General features: G+C 35.9%; 2 protein-coding genes across 11 annotated transcripts; both read right to left on the reverse strand.

Annotated features, from left to right (window-relative positions):
* Nucleotides 1-255: 255 nt before the first annotated feature.
* On the reverse strand, nucleotides 256-7347 carry LOC143470374 (alpha-(1,6)-fucosyltransferase-like). 2 transcript variants are annotated; one of them, XM_076968472.1, is made up of 12 exons: nucleotides 7329-7347; nucleotides 6730-6882; nucleotides 6549-6637; nucleotides 3528-3684; nucleotides 3340-3448; nucleotides 3026-3260; nucleotides 2623-2727; nucleotides 2338-2479; nucleotides 2110-2176; nucleotides 1847-1959; nucleotides 1584-1752; nucleotides 256-1418 (listed from the first exon to the last, which is right to left on the reverse strand). In XM_076968472.1, the coding sequence occupies exons 2-12, from the start codon at nucleotides 6828-6830 to the stop codon at nucleotides 1107-1109; spliced, it is 1599 nt and encodes a 532-aa protein (XP_076824587.1). In that variant the 5' UTR covers nucleotides 6831-6882; nucleotides 7329-7347; the 3' UTR covers nucleotides 256-1106. The 2 variants fall into 2 exon arrangements, with proteins under 2 accessions (XP_076824587.1, XP_076824588.1); XM_076968473.1 differs by lacking the exon at nucleotides 7329-7347 and having other exon boundaries at nucleotides 3340-3427.
* Nucleotides 7348-10389: 3042 nt separating this feature from the next.
* LOC143471124 (alpha-(1,6)-fucosyltransferase-like) lies at nucleotides 10390-16415 on the reverse strand. 9 transcript variants are annotated; one of them, XR_013119485.1, is made up of 7 exons: nucleotides 15180-16415; nucleotides 15021-15058; nucleotides 14623-14782; nucleotides 14433-14541; nucleotides 12915-13297; nucleotides 12662-12728; nucleotides 11760-12499 (listed from the first exon to the last, which is right to left on the reverse strand). XR_013119485.1 is itself a non-coding variant. In XM_076969495.1 (6 exons), exons 2-6 carry the CDS (start codon nucleotides 15323-15325, stop codon nucleotides 11591-11593), a joined length of 765 nt encoding a protein of 254 aa, XP_076825610.1. In that variant the 5' UTR covers nucleotides 15326-15358; nucleotides 15566-16397; the 3' UTR covers nucleotides 10390-11590. The 9 variants fall into 9 exon arrangements, 5 of the variants coding, with proteins under 5 accessions (XP_076825610.1, XP_076825612.1, XP_076825614.1 ...); XR_013119486.1 differs by lacking the exon at nucleotides 12915-13297 and having other exon boundaries at nucleotides 12183-12203; nucleotides 12393-12499; nucleotides 15180-16410; XM_076969495.1 differs by lacking the exons at nucleotides 12662-12728; nucleotides 12915-13297 and having other exon boundaries at nucleotides 10390-11902; nucleotides 15180-15358; nucleotides 15566-16397.
* Nucleotides 16416-16663: the final 248 nt, after the last annotated feature.

Below are 16663 nucleotides of genomic sequence, written 5' to 3' on the forward strand. Positions count from 1 at the left end.
TCAGAATGATGTTCGTAATTTTTTCAGAAATTGACTTTTCACCAAGTTGGCCAAGCAGTCCGTTAATGTTAAAGATAGACGGTGATGTGAGGAAAACAGGAGAGTGAAACGTTGAGTTCCGCTGTTCAAGAAATTGAAGTTAGATTTAAATTCCAAAAGATTTTTAGATTACTATGTTATAACGTTCAAGTGATTAGGTTAACAAAAAACTGCTGAAATAAACCTACAAATAAACAAATATTGGCGACAGTTAAATAATTAATTCAGAGATTTTTATTGGAATTTAAATAATACAGTTCTAGTTTTCTGTAATAGACGCTAGTGATCTAAAACGGTTTAACATATTTTAGTTTCAACACAATTACCACACATGCTGCGCGGCTTACAATCAAAAGCAGCTTATATTAATTTTTTGGCGCAATGACATGCGCTTTACAAACTTGGGCGGCTTACAGCCAAGTAAAAACGGTACTGAAAAAACGGTTGCATTAACCGAATCCCACTGTACTAAAACTATTTAACATAAACACCGTATAATTAGTTGTAGTTGCAAATGGCATGATAATTGTTTCCAGCAATATTAACCCTCAAAAAGACAACAGGAGTCAGAATATATAATCATTTGTGTGGTGTTTTCATAATTATGTCTCTTCATCACAATACTCTACAAAATCGTTTGCTTTTTCATCATACGCACCCGTTTAATTCGTTGCGCAGACGCCAATATGTTTAAGCATGAGAGTACATGGGATTGGAAAGGTAAAGAACCACTGCTGTAGAGAATTGCAAGAATGCCAAGATAAAACATTCGTTCCGTGTAGGCGCTATCGCTGTTCGTGTGAGTTCCATAGTGATTGCACCCAAACGGAAATTGCACCCACAAGGAATTATACCCGAAAGCAATTGCACACGTTCGGGCTTTGGGTCTGCAAGAAACAAGTACCTCGGCTCCTTAGCTCTAAAACCGTGTGGGTGCAATCTAATTCCGTGTGGGTGCAATCTCATGTGGGTATAATCTCGTATTGGTTTAATCTAGTGTGGATGCAATTACGTGGCCAACGTTAGAGTGAATGTCATTTACACAAAAAGAAACCAAAACACGCTCTTTAGAATGTGTCATTCAACGCTAGATATTGCGCAGTTGTGAATATTTTTTCAACCTTGTGCATTGGGAAGCTGCCGTGACTGCCAGCTTCATTTCTACCTATTCCTTTGTACAAGGGACATTCTCTCTTGGCGTTAAGGACAATCATCTCTCCAGCCGAGAAAAAAAGATCCTCCTTTTCACCGGAAAAATTTTCAATTGCCCGATACGTTAAGGGAAGTCCCCGGTCGAAAAACATTCGATAATCAATGGAGCGTGACCTAAAAGTAGCATCACCTGACGATTGCATGAGCTGCGTAGCAAGACGGGCGATCTGTAACCGAAAAAGAATAGACTGATCGACCAAATGGACTTTCAAACGAACATTCCCGTAGAACCACGCGAACTCATTTGCTAACAACTTATAAAGGGTTAAAAAAGGTATTCCACGAAGTTTTGTCAAAGACAAACGCAACAAATTAGGCTACCAAGAACTTACATTAGAACTGTATGTTCCGACGAAATAGTCACTTTGTGATAAAATCATTAAGTCAAAAACTAATGAATTAAGTTCGGCCTCTTCTTCGCGATCTTGACCGATTTGTGTCATACTTTTTAAAGGCTTGTCTTCGTGGGCAGCATGATACAAAAATTCGTAATCAGGGTACCTATTACAAATTAGACTTGTTGGTCAAACGTGTAAAGTGCTGAAGCAAAGCACAATGACGACATTAGGCCAATTATTTGTGTGGGCCTATTTACTTGCTACGAGCATCCGGTATTACATTCGCCAGATCGTCGCTCGCAACATACACTTTTCTCGTGTAACTGCGAGCGTGTTCTTCGTCTCGTTCGTACCAGTTGACAATGTGTTGCTGCAATAATTTGTTTTCAAATAGTTACAGCAGCCAACAAAAACATTTGGCTTCAAGTCATTAGCAAACAAAAATGTATAACTCTTTGTCAAAACCAAAAAGCAAGTTGTATTCACAGTAATCAAAAAAGGAAAAAAGGACTTCACTAACCATATATTCCTCAATGTTAAAATATCTCGCCTCGTGACGAAGTTTGTCTGTTCTTCGAACGTGAATACTGCAGGGAAGACATTACAGCATCAAAGTTAATAAAAAATTTTCCTGAAAGTGGCTGCTGGTTAAATTTTTTGTTTAATTGTGACGAAACATCATATATCATAGAAAGTAAAACGAAAAAGTACTTGATTTACAGTTGAGACATATTTGAAAGTACGCTACCTGACGTAAGGACGAGTAAGATTTAGTTTTCTTGTAATTTGCTGCACTTTGTCCGTGACCCAAGGCTTAGGTCTAAAAATGTAGCGCATTATTTGTCCAATCCACCACGAATTGGGGTCGTCGTGAAGAACTTTGATTTTTTCTTTAAAATACAAGCAAACCCAAAAACCAAGTCAAATGATGCATTTTGATGTCTAATTAATGTAGCAAAATAAAAAAAATACTTGTGACGCCAACCACATAAGCTTCAAGAAACAGCTCTATTAAAAATTGAACACAATTTACCTTTCAAATTATGTGGAATCGCAAACGCTTTAAAACGAGTGTGGGGATACCTCTTGTTCAAGCCCAAGCTAACCACAGGAATGTTGTGATAATTTGTCAGCAATTCTAAATGGCAAAAATTACTTTAAGCGTTTCAAAAACTAAATCGCATGTTTATATCTAAACGCAAATAATTAGATAAATGAAACTGGACCTAGTTAATTTAATCGACTTTTGACCTTTGATTGTTTTAATGTTAAAGCAGTTAACATGTAGCACATTAGCATACGTATATTACGTTAAACTAAATTTTAATAGGCTCCAGATTGCTAATTCGTTGCTACAGACTGTTTAAATATAAATAAGAAAACAATCATTTTAGTTTGCAGATTACGCAAAATGATCGTTTATTTGGGCATCATACCTCCATTCCACTCCTCAGTGTGCTTGGGCAATTCTTCCGTTGAACAAGCATCAGTTAACGGAAAAAAAACTTTTTCAAATCCTTTGTAGTGTACATTTTTATATTTCACCAACATTAAACGATTTGTGCCCAGCGCAACTAACAAACATTTGCCGATGTGGTGAAACTGACATCCCAAACCACAATGAGGAAACTTGCAAATCAACTTTTTAGCCGTTTTACAGTCGCTTGGATTCTACTCAAACAAAAGTCCGTGCTTTAGCTTGACTTAAGCATTAGGTTACTGTTTTTCCGGTATGGCATTATAAGCTCACCTGCAATTTGCGAATCCTTTCTTGAACTTGATCTCCGAGAATTGTCAAGTTTTTGTGAGATTCACGATGGATGTCATCAACAAGAAACCTAAGTTTTCGTACGATGTCGCTACATATGGTTAAACTATTATTAAAAGGTATTTTTGTGAAAAGTTTTGAGACAAAGTATTTCAATACTTTCTAATTACCTGAATGGAAGATAATTTTTAGAATAATCTTCTTGCAAGGCAGATTTTGTCGTCAAATTCAAATCTTTACGAAAATATTTCCTCACAAACTCTCTTACTTGTAGTGCCTCCGAATAAGCTCCTCTAATTAAGTTTCTTTTTCGAAGTAAACATTGATCTGAAGAAAGAAATATTTTTGATCGGCTAACAAGGAATAAAATAATGCAAAGATAAAATCCTACAATACAACAGTTAATAAACAGTCACCTGCGAAATTGGGGGACATCGTGACAAACCAAGGGATTACGAAGGATTAACAACATGAATTCTGAACGTTATTTTTGCCATGTATCCGCTGGATATTTCATAGAAACATCCCTGTACTCCTAACTAAAACTTAGATAAACGCTATGAGTGTCAACGTGAAGGAAAAAAACGTATAGGTACGCGTTAGACCTACATGTAAAACGGCTCCGGTGTATACTAAATTGTTGGCAATGCAAGTAATGCGGCAAATGTAGCTAATAATAGTTGTGTCACGTTTGTAGCTTAATTACATAAGGTCAGGGGTTCTTAAACTTTTTGGCACACGCCCCCCTTGACGGTACCTAACAATTTCGCGCCCCACCTCAAGGCAAAATAAAAAAGCATTAAACAAAAAACAATTTCTTTTCAATTAACTTTCATTGATGTGAAGGATGTAGTTGTTTTTTGGAAACCAAACGTTTAATTCGAGGCTTTGTAGAAGATAATGCACATCTTAGATCGGCTTCACAGTCAAGTTTGTTCCTAGGTTTTGTCTTTATATTCATGAAGATGACGCTGCAAACGACTTGGTCTCAAAACGTCATTGCTTAGCTTTTCTAAGCATATCACGCATTGCGGTACGACTTTCCCGTTCACTGTGGTATCTATAAAGCCATACTTCAGATGATTTTGGTCATACTTTCTCTTTTTCCACTCATTTTGTGTCAATACAATTAGTTTAATTATTAAAATACCTGGTTATTAAATCAATACTAAAATTAAATTTTACTTCATTTTACGGTTTTAATATTGGCTGACGTTGGTTTTACCCTATTTAAACCGGGTGCGCGACATTACTATTTTTATTATGTGTGGCCGACACTGCACACAAATTTTCAATCGTTAATGACTCGAAAATTATATGTCGTAAACTGATCGGATATTTACAGGTTAGTAGCAAAAACATCTGGCTTCCTGTATAGCCTACATCATAATTGTAAAACTAAAGAAAATGCATTTAATGTAAATTAAGTATTTCTACAAGTGATACATTTGTAACAGTTTTTCTTGTTACGCCGCCCCGCGTTGTGAGAAAAAACAGGTCACCGCAAAAAGAGAACACAAGAGAACAGTTAGTCGAGCAAGGAGTGCATGAATGAGTAAACGAAAACAATACGCTTCAATGCGGAGAAACACCAAATATTATGACGTAACCATTGACGTATTTCAGACTCCAAATTTCAAAAATACAATTACCATCGTGACACTCTTTAAAATTTGAGTAAAAATGAACCTATAGTGAAAGTCAAGAAAGCATGTTTAGACATAGCTCATATACAGCTTGTCATCTCTCGCGCCCCCCTTACGAATGTTACACGCCCCCCAGTTTAAGAACCACTGCATTAGGTGGATTAATTATTATTATTAACTACATTATTTACAACAGCTTTGAAATTTTGGTGTACTTGAAACAGTTTTTTAACTTACAACATTCTGGTAGGCCTACTTACTAGCTACATTGTATAAGTATCAGTCCATTAGTTATATTAGCTGAAGAATTTGTACGAAATACATTTTGGTAATGAGTACGTAGATTACAGTTATGCTTATATATCAGCAGCTACATTAGTCAAGTATTAGCTATAAATGTTAGTATTTAGTATATTAGCTAAATTGCGGTCTTTTCAAAAGTCCAAATGGAAATTCTGAAACTTAACACACATTTTGTTTAAATATCTGAGCGCTGTCGACAGAATCTAACACTCTAAGAAGAAGTCAAGCCGCTAGAAGTAGTGGTACCAACGTTTAAGTACTTGGCTTCTACAGTACAAGAAGATGGTGGTGTGGTTGTGTAACCAAACTTTTTCCCTACCAGGAACCTTCCCGCTTTACGGCTAGTCACTTAGCTCTTTTTGTTTCATGCACTTTTAATCGCATATCTTAGGTAAAAACATCCATCTTTTCACTACAAAGTTAAAACGTAGACTGCCCCAACTATTGGTCACCAAACTATCGTACCATTCACCATCATCAGTCAACGAGGAAAAAGGATTCGCGGGTAGCGTGACATGCTCCGGGGAAGAGCTGTAGGGGACAAAGAAAAACGTGCACGTGTATATAGAACTACAATTTCCTAAAAACGATAACGGTCACAAGTGCCACAACGGTAAAATATTACTACACAACAACAAACTACAACCCAAACTAGTGCCTTAACAATTGGATTATATAACATTAAAATTCAGTGCTTCTTAAAATAAGTGCGTAAAGATATTCTCGTGACAGTTGTAGAAGATAGAAGGGTTATCGTTAGACGGAAGAAAATAATAGTTGTATACAGAAACGCACCCAATTGGGTGGGAAGACTCCACATGTAAATGGTGTGGCCTGCAACGCGGTATGCATCTGAAAAACCCCTATGATCAGGAGACAAGAACAAGTTTAGGTAACGGAAATAAAAATGTTCCGTTTTTCCTCACGAATAACGCGGAAGGAGAAAATTACAAATAAGTAGTGCAGGAAGTAGTTACATGTTGTGAGTTTACAGTGGAAGTTGAGGAAACTCTATACGGCTGAGAAGAAAGAGCCACGTTTCAAGAAAACATGTAAACTTTGTTTCATTTTAAACCACATTTTTGACTCTTTAGGTAAATTTAACTTTGTCAGACCTAAATCAGGTAGAAAAAGTAAATGTCCGCTTTGGACTTAAACGTTCGGGTTCGGGACAAACCATTGGCCCGCTTTCATCTCTGATTTGCGCGTCTTAACAGTAGATATTATATTTGCATAAAGCACCTTTACGTTGATCTTTGTTGATTTTCATTGGCGAAGGTGCTTGCAATTTTTTGCCGCCATCCTGACTTTTAGAGAGACTTGCTTGTGGACTATTCAAAATAGACAGATTTAAATACATGAATACATACAATAAAACAACCCAATACTGATATTGATGTAATGTGCAATTAAGACAACAAACCTTTTCTCAGAACAATATGGAAACATCACGAAGTTGTAGAAAAATGTAACATTCAAACCGAATGAAACCGCCAGAAAGAGTTTAAGTACATTTGTTTCCATATTTCAGAATTAGATTAAGGTGGATCTACTGCCACATTTTAGTTGAATATTTCTAACAGAAAGCAAAGCAATTTGTGAAAAGCACAGAAACATGATATGAGTATTAGCTTTTTTCCGACGTTCAAATCTGCAAGCTCAATTAAAAACGTTCAATTTCAAACTTGTAAATTTAACTGTTGCCTTACAATGGTTTTAAACCTCCTAAAAACATATGAAACTGCGATAAAAATGGTTAGACACCGATATAGGTCGTAGTATGGTAATAATAAAAGTCTACAGAATGCCCGTCCATAACGGGTCAGCTTAATTCTAGAAATTATTTATAAAGTTACTGTTGCTGAAATTATAAGTTGATGCTTGACTCGAGTTCACCTTTGCACCGATTGAACGTAATTTGAATCAGATCTTGTGATAGTGGCGGCCACGCATTGAGCGCCATCCAAAAGTAAAATACAGGTTACAACATACCCAGCACTCTGACATTGCACTCATTCTTACCACTTTGACGGCCCCACTCAGAGTAGTCCAACTTTATTCAATAAAAACGCCGTTGTTTTGTTTGTAGTTAAAACCGGTCTACAATATTAATAAAACCACAATTCAGCAGTACTGGACTTAATTGCTGGTCACAATAAAATACTTGCGAAAAATTTTAACAAACACAAACCATAAAACCCTTCCAAATAGCTGGATCCTCACTTCGAGCCTGCATGTCGTGGCCGGAAGTATTGCAAACGCGACACGGGTGATTTATTTTAGGCCACCAATTGGAGTTGCAGTCAAAGGCAATGAGGCGTAAAGCGTCAAGCAGCAATCGTTTGTGACAGAATCAAACAAAAGTAGCTTAGGTCACAAAATATTATTTTGCCATACATCCTCTACATCAATGTAGTTTCCTTCAGCTGTCACTATGCTGGTTTAAGAAAAGCAAAATAACACACATTACATCTAAAATAAACATTAAAAAGCGTGATTTTATACCATCTCATCTTTAAGTAAGATGCAACAACTAAGTACAACGCAAATCGCAAGTTTTCAAAATGAATAGTCAAAATCTAGATAAGACGAGTTTGCCGCCTTGTCCTACATGATCCAAAGTTCTAACTAAACCAAATATAAACTCCACCTGAAACTAAGTAAATTACACTGGTCAACAATTTTTTTTTTTTTTGTTGCATGAGATTTTTTAACTGATTCTACACAATTTTGGGATGCTGATTTCAAATCTACAATCAGTTTCTTTATGCATGCTCTAGTTTTCATGCAATCGAAAATTTAAATTTTTTCGTTTCTGGCTCATATTTAGTGTGCGTTGTCTGTATGGTACAGTACCAGTGTTTCAGATAGAAGCTTTCAGCTCTTTTAAGTTGTAGCCTACTGCTGTTTAAGGGCGTTTGAAGAAGCTAAGCAATTTGATTATAGTGAGGTATTGCGGATAGATGCTGTAGGATACGTTATAAGCTCTATTTTACACTCGTAAATGCAAAAATAAACCTGATTCATTTTGTTATATCAGTGGTGTGTACACGCTTTCTCGTCAAAGAAAGAATCTGAAAGGGACTGAATCGGAAAGGGAAGAGGTTATGGAATTGGAGTATAAAAGAACAGATACAGAATCTGAACACTCTTCTGGTGAAACCAGAGTAGCTGTTCAGCAGTTTAATCAATCAGAACTGAATGACTTAGTACTTGATTTAGATTTGTCCAAGCAAGAATCTCAGCTCTTAGCCTCCAGACTCAAGGAAAAACAGGTTCTAGATCAATCTGTAAAGGTTTCCTTTTTTCGAAAAAGAGAAGAACTCTTTCTTCCCTATTTTTCAGAGGAAAATATGCTGGTATATTGCAACGATATACCTGGTCTTCTCGAACAACTGGGTATCTCCTCGTATGATCCAGAACAATGGCGATTGTTTTTGGACAGTTCCAAGCGCAGCCTCAAGTGTGTCCTTTTACACAATGGAAATGTTTATGAAGCTGTTCCAGTTGGTCACTCCACTGTCTTAAAGGAACGGCATGATGACATTAGAATTGTTATGGACTTGCTCAGATATCATGAGCACAACTGGATCATTTGTGTTAACCTCAAAATGGTTAGTTTTCTGCTAGGTCAGCAAAGAGGATACACTAAATTTCTATGTTATCTATGCATGTGGGACAGCAGAGCACGTGAAAAACATTGGACACAGAAGGAGTGGCCCTTACGTGAAACATTTCAAGCTGGCATGCCTAATGTAACACACAACCCAAACGTAAGCAGAGACAAAATTGTTTTTCCGCCCCTGCACATCAAACTGGGTCTCATGACACAGTTTGTTAAAGCTCTATATCCTGACAATGAATCCTTTTATCATCTTCTTTACACTTTCCCTGCTTTGTCATATGATAAAATTAAAGCAGCAAACTCAAAAAGCGTACAAATGCAGAAGTTATTGGATTGCCATCATTCTTTTCAATGTCATTTTGCAAAAAAAACTCGCTTATTACATGTATTTTACCAGCAAAAATGTTCTTTGTTACATTATTTCAAACATTTGGTGCTTAATTGTCTGTAAATACAAATGCTAGTGGTAACACAATAATTTCTGGGAACCTATTTTTGTTTTAAGGTTGGTTATTCGACTATAAGCAAGAACGTCATTTGACAAATCATGTAATTTTTCAGAAAATTTGAATTTAGTAAAGAAAAAATAAAAAATCTCAATTTCCAAAAAATCTAGATCTTGCAGAAAAAAACTAAGGTCAGATTCGGATTCAGCGCCCCCAAATTAAGTAAGAACAAGTGTTGGTAAAAATGCAACAAAATTTTTGTTGACCAGTGTTATTTATCTTACGTATACCCAACACCCAGGGGTCGACAGTCGGTACTAAAAAGGTACCGGTACTTGGCAAAAAATGTACCAACGGAATCGGTATTCAGTACTGTTTCAAAAAAGTAGTTTGGTACTTTATCGGTAGTTTGTGTAACGTTAATCCTGCTCTATGTGAAATTTTTGTCTCTGTAGTGGCAACGACACAGCTTAAGCCAGGTCAAGACATAGTTGACCTCATTCCTTGCAACTTTCGGGATGCGTCAAACACCAAAAAATGCAATAAAATCTTTGTTTGATCAACTTTTTTCAATTCAAATCAAACTTTTTAAAAGACATGCAAAATCGACATTACAATTTTTGGCCTAAAAAACCTAATTTTACCTACTTTCATGCCAATTGTAAGCCTAAATCTGCAGGCAACGTGGAACATTGAAGCACGCCAACTGCAAGGATAATTTCCAGGTTAGAAAACAACACCAACCATGCTGTCTTCTGATTGGCCTAAACATTTTTTTAAAGCCCTACGTAGGACGTCCAAAAAAATCATGGAGATCTTAGTTGAGCTCGTGCCAGCCCATAACCTATGTACGTCATCATAAAACAAAGAAAGAAACTGATTTGTGAAGGCAGAAGAACTTCATCGGTTACTGTTGGCTACGATCAAAGCGTATACCCACGGTATACGTATTCTTGTAAAATTCACAAAGGAATTTTACAAGATCATAAACTTACAAAACTTACTTGCGTTTACTTTTTGTAATGAAAAAAACAATAAATAAACAGTAAAACAGAAAAATTCCGCCTATATATGCGTGACGTATTAAGGCTATGTACTATTTTTTTGAACTTGATGTATTTAAAAACAATTCACAAAAAGGGCGTTAACTTATGACGAACACTCACAGTATTACTCTTTAAAAATCTCCTCGCGACTCAACACTCAAAACCGAACTACCATTACATAGCTAAATGTATGTATCAGGAACACGGCAAGAATTCAACAATTAGTAGGGGAGCGAGGAGAGGGAAGCTGGCGACGTAATTAAAAGGCGCGAGTAACAAATGTAATCAAACAAAACTTCTTCACAATGCTACATGTAAGGAACGCAAAACATCAGCAACATTGTAAAATAAAGGTACAGAAAAAATACAAACCACAAAACGTGAAAACAAGTTAAACTTAATATATAACAAAGAATCACATAACAAAACGGTAAATTACAACGAGACCATTTAAAAGTGCTTAAACATCTAAATATTTGGTGGCGTGTTGTCAAATTTGTTAGACACATATTGGAATAATTATTAGTTTTTGTTTTATGGTCGCAAAAAAACTTTCGGGCAAAACGAAAAGCAAAGCTCGGGTTTGTGAGAACATTTTTAAACGGTGACGTTCATGTCGAGCATTCGGGTTCGACACTTATCTAAACTTTATTAGACATTTGCAATTGGAACAGAACAGTGAACGCTAAATTTGGCGCTAAGGTTTAATTAGAATGAGCTTCTGATAAACATACTTCTGAAAACCTTGAAATGTAGCGAGTACCGGAACTGATAAAAGTTTCTTGAAAAAAAAGTAGTGCAGTTTTAGGTCTGAGTTCTTGATACAGTTTGAATTTCTGCCTTTGTTTTCGGCAGTCGCGTTTACTTTCGCTGCATCTTTTACTGAGTTTCCTCCATACAATGCACAGATTATGCCGCCCGTTTTATGAGAAAACACAATAATTTCATTGGTTTGTATTAAAAACCTGATTAATCCAATTTAATGAGCGATTAACCGTTTTAAATATTTTCATCATTAATTAATTATTTATCATTTTTAGTTAGCTTTCGTTTGGCAATGGCGCTCCGAAATAATAAAGATGATAAAGATAAAGATCGGTGCTCATTCTTTAGATAACTGTATATAGAAATCATGCAGTTGCATGCAGTTTCCACAATTACCAAAAGTCAAACTTTGTTACTGAGTGCAAGATATGGAACTGGAGGCAAGATTTTTTCAACCTTATACATGGGAAAACTACCGTAATGCCCGGCTCTGTTTGTTCCGAACCCTTTGTACGCGGGAGATTCGACAAAAGGTTGAAGAACAATTCTTTCTCCGGCGTTAAATGAAAGCTCCCCTTCCTGGCCGAAATGAGCTTCGGTTGAGCGGTAGTATAAAGGGATTCCAAGTCGGAAAGACATTTGCTGATCGACAGAGCGTGTCTTGAAAGTAGCATCATCGACAGAATGCATGAGCTGCACCACAAGACGTCCGATCTGTAAAAGAAAAGACACCAGCAAATCTATTAAAATAAAAATCTGTTCGCGTCTAAAAGCACATTCAATGCATTTTCTTCAAAGATCTTTCATACACAGCCAGTCGATCACCACAACCAATTGACAAACTCTCACATTAGAACTGTATGTCCCGATAAAATAATCACTTCTTGATAAAATCATTAAGTCACAAACTAGTGAAACAAGTTCTTCTTCAGTTTCCCGCCCTTTAACGGTTTGTGTCATATCTTTCAGAGGCTTTTTATCTTCGGCAAGGTACAGAAATGTGAAGTTTGGGTATCTACAGTAAAAGAAGTTCAATTGGCTTACATCGTTAGCCGAAGACCAAAACTACTGTACTGTGAGAAAATTTATGGCTTTGGGTCAAATAAATGAAAACAAAATTGTGACGTAATAATCCCCTATTATATAGAACTGGATCCTTATACGGTCTTGTAACTCTTTACTTCAACCCATTGTTGCGATTTACTTGCTATGGGCTTCCGGTATTACACTTGCCAGATCGTCGCTTGCAACATAGACCCTTTCACCCTCAACGCTGCCCACATGGCGGTCATACCAATCAATGACATGTTTCTGGAATAGTTGGTTTTCGAAGAATTATAGCGTGCGAGAAACATGTTCTTGAAGACTAAGAAGTGGATGTGTCGAAAAGCAATAATACATCAAAACAAAAAAGCAATATTTATATATGGTTTAATTAGCAGGAAATAAACTAATAATTAGAAATAAGCTAACCATATATACTTCAATTTCACATTTTCTTGCCTCTTCGACAAGTTTGTCTGTTCTTCGAACGTGGACACTACAATGGATGTTATTCATAATATATAACATTTCTCACATGTATAAAGAATTTGAATAAAGCTTTGTAAAAGCTTTGAATAAAGTTTCATATTCAGCTGATCCCGCGTCTAAACTAACTACGGCAATGTCTTCATATTTCAGCTGCGATTCTACGATGCACAAATTGTAGGATAAATAAGCCTACCTAAAAATATGTTTCCTTCATCCTGACAGAGGCCCAGGAATAAAGGAACAGATCAGTTTAAAATACACGACAAGGAGGACGGATGGTTAGATATTGGAAAACATAGAAAAAAATATACGTTTAATATTGGTTTTAGGCCTAGGTCTACCACCTAACAATTCCACCACCTTCATTGATATATCTTCACTGGAACAAGTTTTACTTAGAGGAAGAAAAACTTTCTCAATTCCCTTGTAGTGCACATTCTTATTATTCACCAGCCTTACACGATTGGTGCCCAACGCAACTAACAAGCAATTGCCGATGTGGTGGAACTGACATCCCAAACCGCAACGAGGAAACTTGCAAATCAACTTTTTAGCCGTTTTACAATCGCTTGGATTCTATCCAAACAAAAAGCAGCTCATTTGTCTGTTTTAAATTATATCTGCGTGAAGTAAGTAGATTGTACTACTAAGTACTGTAGTTTTGAATAAATTGATACAAACCTAAAACCGTTTATACAAATTTAAAAAAAGTCAACATGAATTCATAGAAAGTCATACATTTTAAATTTAAATATATTCACACAAAATAAAAAAAATTAATTGAATTTAAATATTTTTGTACAAACAAATTATTTGACACGAAAGCACACTTCTTTTGTAAACCTTGTAAGAATTTTTTGAATTTATGTGAGTTTATTTTACTTCGTATGAACTTTCAAATTTAATTGCATTTGTTTGGACTTATTCAAAGTTATTGCTTTTGTTAATAATATTGTTAATATTATTAATTTATTTTGAATAATGATTTTTACAACTATAAGCTCTTTACCAAGTAACAGACTTAAACTGCGAATAGCTAACTAAACAAGTCCCTTGGCTCTCGTTGAGTAGTCGGTACTTTTAAAGTATCGTCGGCGCTGGTACTTGGCAAAAATTATACTGACGGTTCCGGTATTCGGTACTATTTCGAAAAAGCGGTTGGGTACTTTGTCTTTGTCGGTACTCTCTAACGGCATTTTTTGTACAGCTGATCCCGTTGCAAGTGTAGTTTTTCTGCTGGGCTATTACGGCCACGATAAACGCTACTGAAGTTCGCAAATTATGTGAACTCACTCTTTGCGTCTTTGTTAGATACTGTTTTAGTAAAATGAAAAACAATAACAAACGCAAAAATTAATTAAATTAAATTAAAGTTTTAATTAATACTTTTGATTTTATGATGACTTTTTGTTTGGATTAATACGACTTTTAAAAACCATATTCTTCTCAAAATCTTGAAATAATCACTTTAGTATCGGAACCGAATAAAATGTCTCGATAAAATATTTCGATACAGATATTTGGTACCGACATCGGTAGTAAAAATGTACCCCGGTACAGTAATTCCTTTTCAATCAATAACTTAAAGTAGCCAACTAATTGATAATTAGCTTTACATTTTGAATTGGTCACCAGGAAACTGCTGTAATCAACTGCAAACCGGTTTACATAATTCTTTGTGCTGTAGCCTATAGCATCATCATAAATTTACCTGCAATTTTTGAATCCTTTTTTGAACTAGATCTCCAAGAATCGTCAGGTTATCATGGTATTGGCTATAAATGGCATCAACAAGAGCTTGGATTTTTCGCGTGAGATCTCTATATAATAATCCACAAATGCCATTGCGGATTTGAACATGAAAAACTGAACTAAAAAAACATTGCTTCAACGATCGTTACTTGAATGGAAGATAGTTTCTAGAATAATCTTCTTCGAGGGCAGATTTTGTTGTCAAGTCTAAATCTTTGCTGAAATATTTCCTCGCAAACTCTTTCACTTGCAATGCTTCTGAATAAGCTCCCACAATTAAACTTCTTGCCCCTTGAAAGGTGAATTGATCTGACAAAAGAACAGAACGTTTGGCAAAAATTCATCTCATGTAATTTGTAAAGACTATAAATCCGATTGAGACGAATGTGATACGATGTAGCAAGTGTTCTATTCAACAACAGTAATTTGACATAGCGTTATAGTTATAGGCTTATTCAACTGAAGCTGTTATTGGCCAGTCTATTCAGTGGGTTAACCATCATGTAAGCTGGTTGGTGGAATAAGAGCAACTCGATGAGAATATTACCTTTATTTTGTCTTTCACTGAATGTTGCCTTAACGGGCCTGCCATAAAAAAAACAAGACATGCAGAGTGATCTTAGAATATAGAATGTTAAAATATATTTATAGAATGTTCCAAGAAGCGCATATTCTTGGTAGATACAGTGCAATACAAATAACAAACCTCGTTTTTGAGTTATTTGTAGAAGTTGGAAAGACTAAAATTCTTCTTACTGATGTAGGCCTATTGTATTGTTTAACGTAGTTGTATATGAACATGATATTCACACACAATGAAACCACCAACAACAATTTCGGGATTGTTTTCATCACAGCTTCAGTTCGATTTTAACAAATGCCCTTCTAAGCCAAAAAATTAGGGCTATATAAAAGAAGAACTTGTCGACAGTCGCTGACACATCTTGTAAATTTAGGCGTTTACATTATGTTTTTGGGTAACTGCACTTTTATAAATTGTTTATTTGTGATTGGAAAACAACTGACATTCAGGTAAAACTAAATAAATTAGCTGATAAAGTATCGTTATTTTCCAGATAAAGCTGAACTTACTTCAACCGCGTCATTACATCATGGAATTCTCGTGGCTACAAAGCTAGTGGGCTTGGAAAAATGCAGATATAGACAGAGAAGCTAAACTAGAAAAAGTGTAAGGCCGCACAAATGAAATATTTATCTAAATTAATTAGACGCTCTGAAACCTACCAAAAAATTCACTTTCTTGAATTCTACCTGATGATTAGACATAAAAGGCGTCAACTTTGAAACAAAAAATTTAAAATACGGACTCGTACCGTACATGGAAAGCCACGGTACATTAGTAAAGGACGTCCAGCAATTTTATCAAAACACTTAAACTCATCAATAAACATACAAGCCTACCTGCTTACGACAGGCCTTACTTAAAATTAAAACAAGTCATTTATTTTATTTATCCTGGCTATCTGTCGCACTGATCATTGATTTGTAACGGAGTCATTATTCGCTTTCTTTGGTTTCATTGAAATCTTACACCGCTGCGAAACATCGCGAAGATCCTATCAAAACATGTTGGTGTTGTAACCGAATAGGGTAAGTGCGTTCACAAATATGTGGAAGCTCAAAACTCTGTAGCTCTGCTCAGGCTATGCAACGGTATCCACCAATAAAGTTAAAAAGATATATAACCATCAAGTTAGTTTTTTAAAGAAAGCCTACTGTTCAAATCGATGAGAAAATGTCTAATGAAGTTATTTGCGCTCCAAGTTAGGACTGAATTTGCAGGCTTCGGACTTTGAACCGGGGGCCTTTGGTTTGTTGTTTGCTGAGGTTTTTTCGGCGCCACGGTGAGCTACACAACCACCAGGTAGATATTTACCTTTTGACCTTACTAGTGGGCATGACTCTTAAAATACTTTTATAAGAATGTGGGTAAGTTTCTACTTTATTGACTTCTGTCGCACGCTACGACATTGGGAGTTTTGTCGGTTTACGTCAGCGCTGGGGCAGGGATTCGAAACGGAAACTTGTACAAACTGGGGTGGGAATTTATCGTAACTATTATTGGGCTTTGTGTTAAAAAATCGTTGTGCTTTATAGTTAGAAGCAAAAAGAATCAAACATGAAAGCAATGGGGGGTTTAAATTGGGACTTCTGAACTGCAGAAAATCA

This window comes from Clavelina lepadiformis, chromosome 9 (assembly GCF_947623445.1).
Source record: "Clavelina lepadiformis chromosome 9, kaClaLepa1.1, whole genome shotgun sequence".
Classification (NCBI taxonomy): Eukaryota; Metazoa; Chordata; class Ascidiacea; order Aplousobranchia; family Clavelinidae; genus Clavelina; species Clavelina lepadiformis.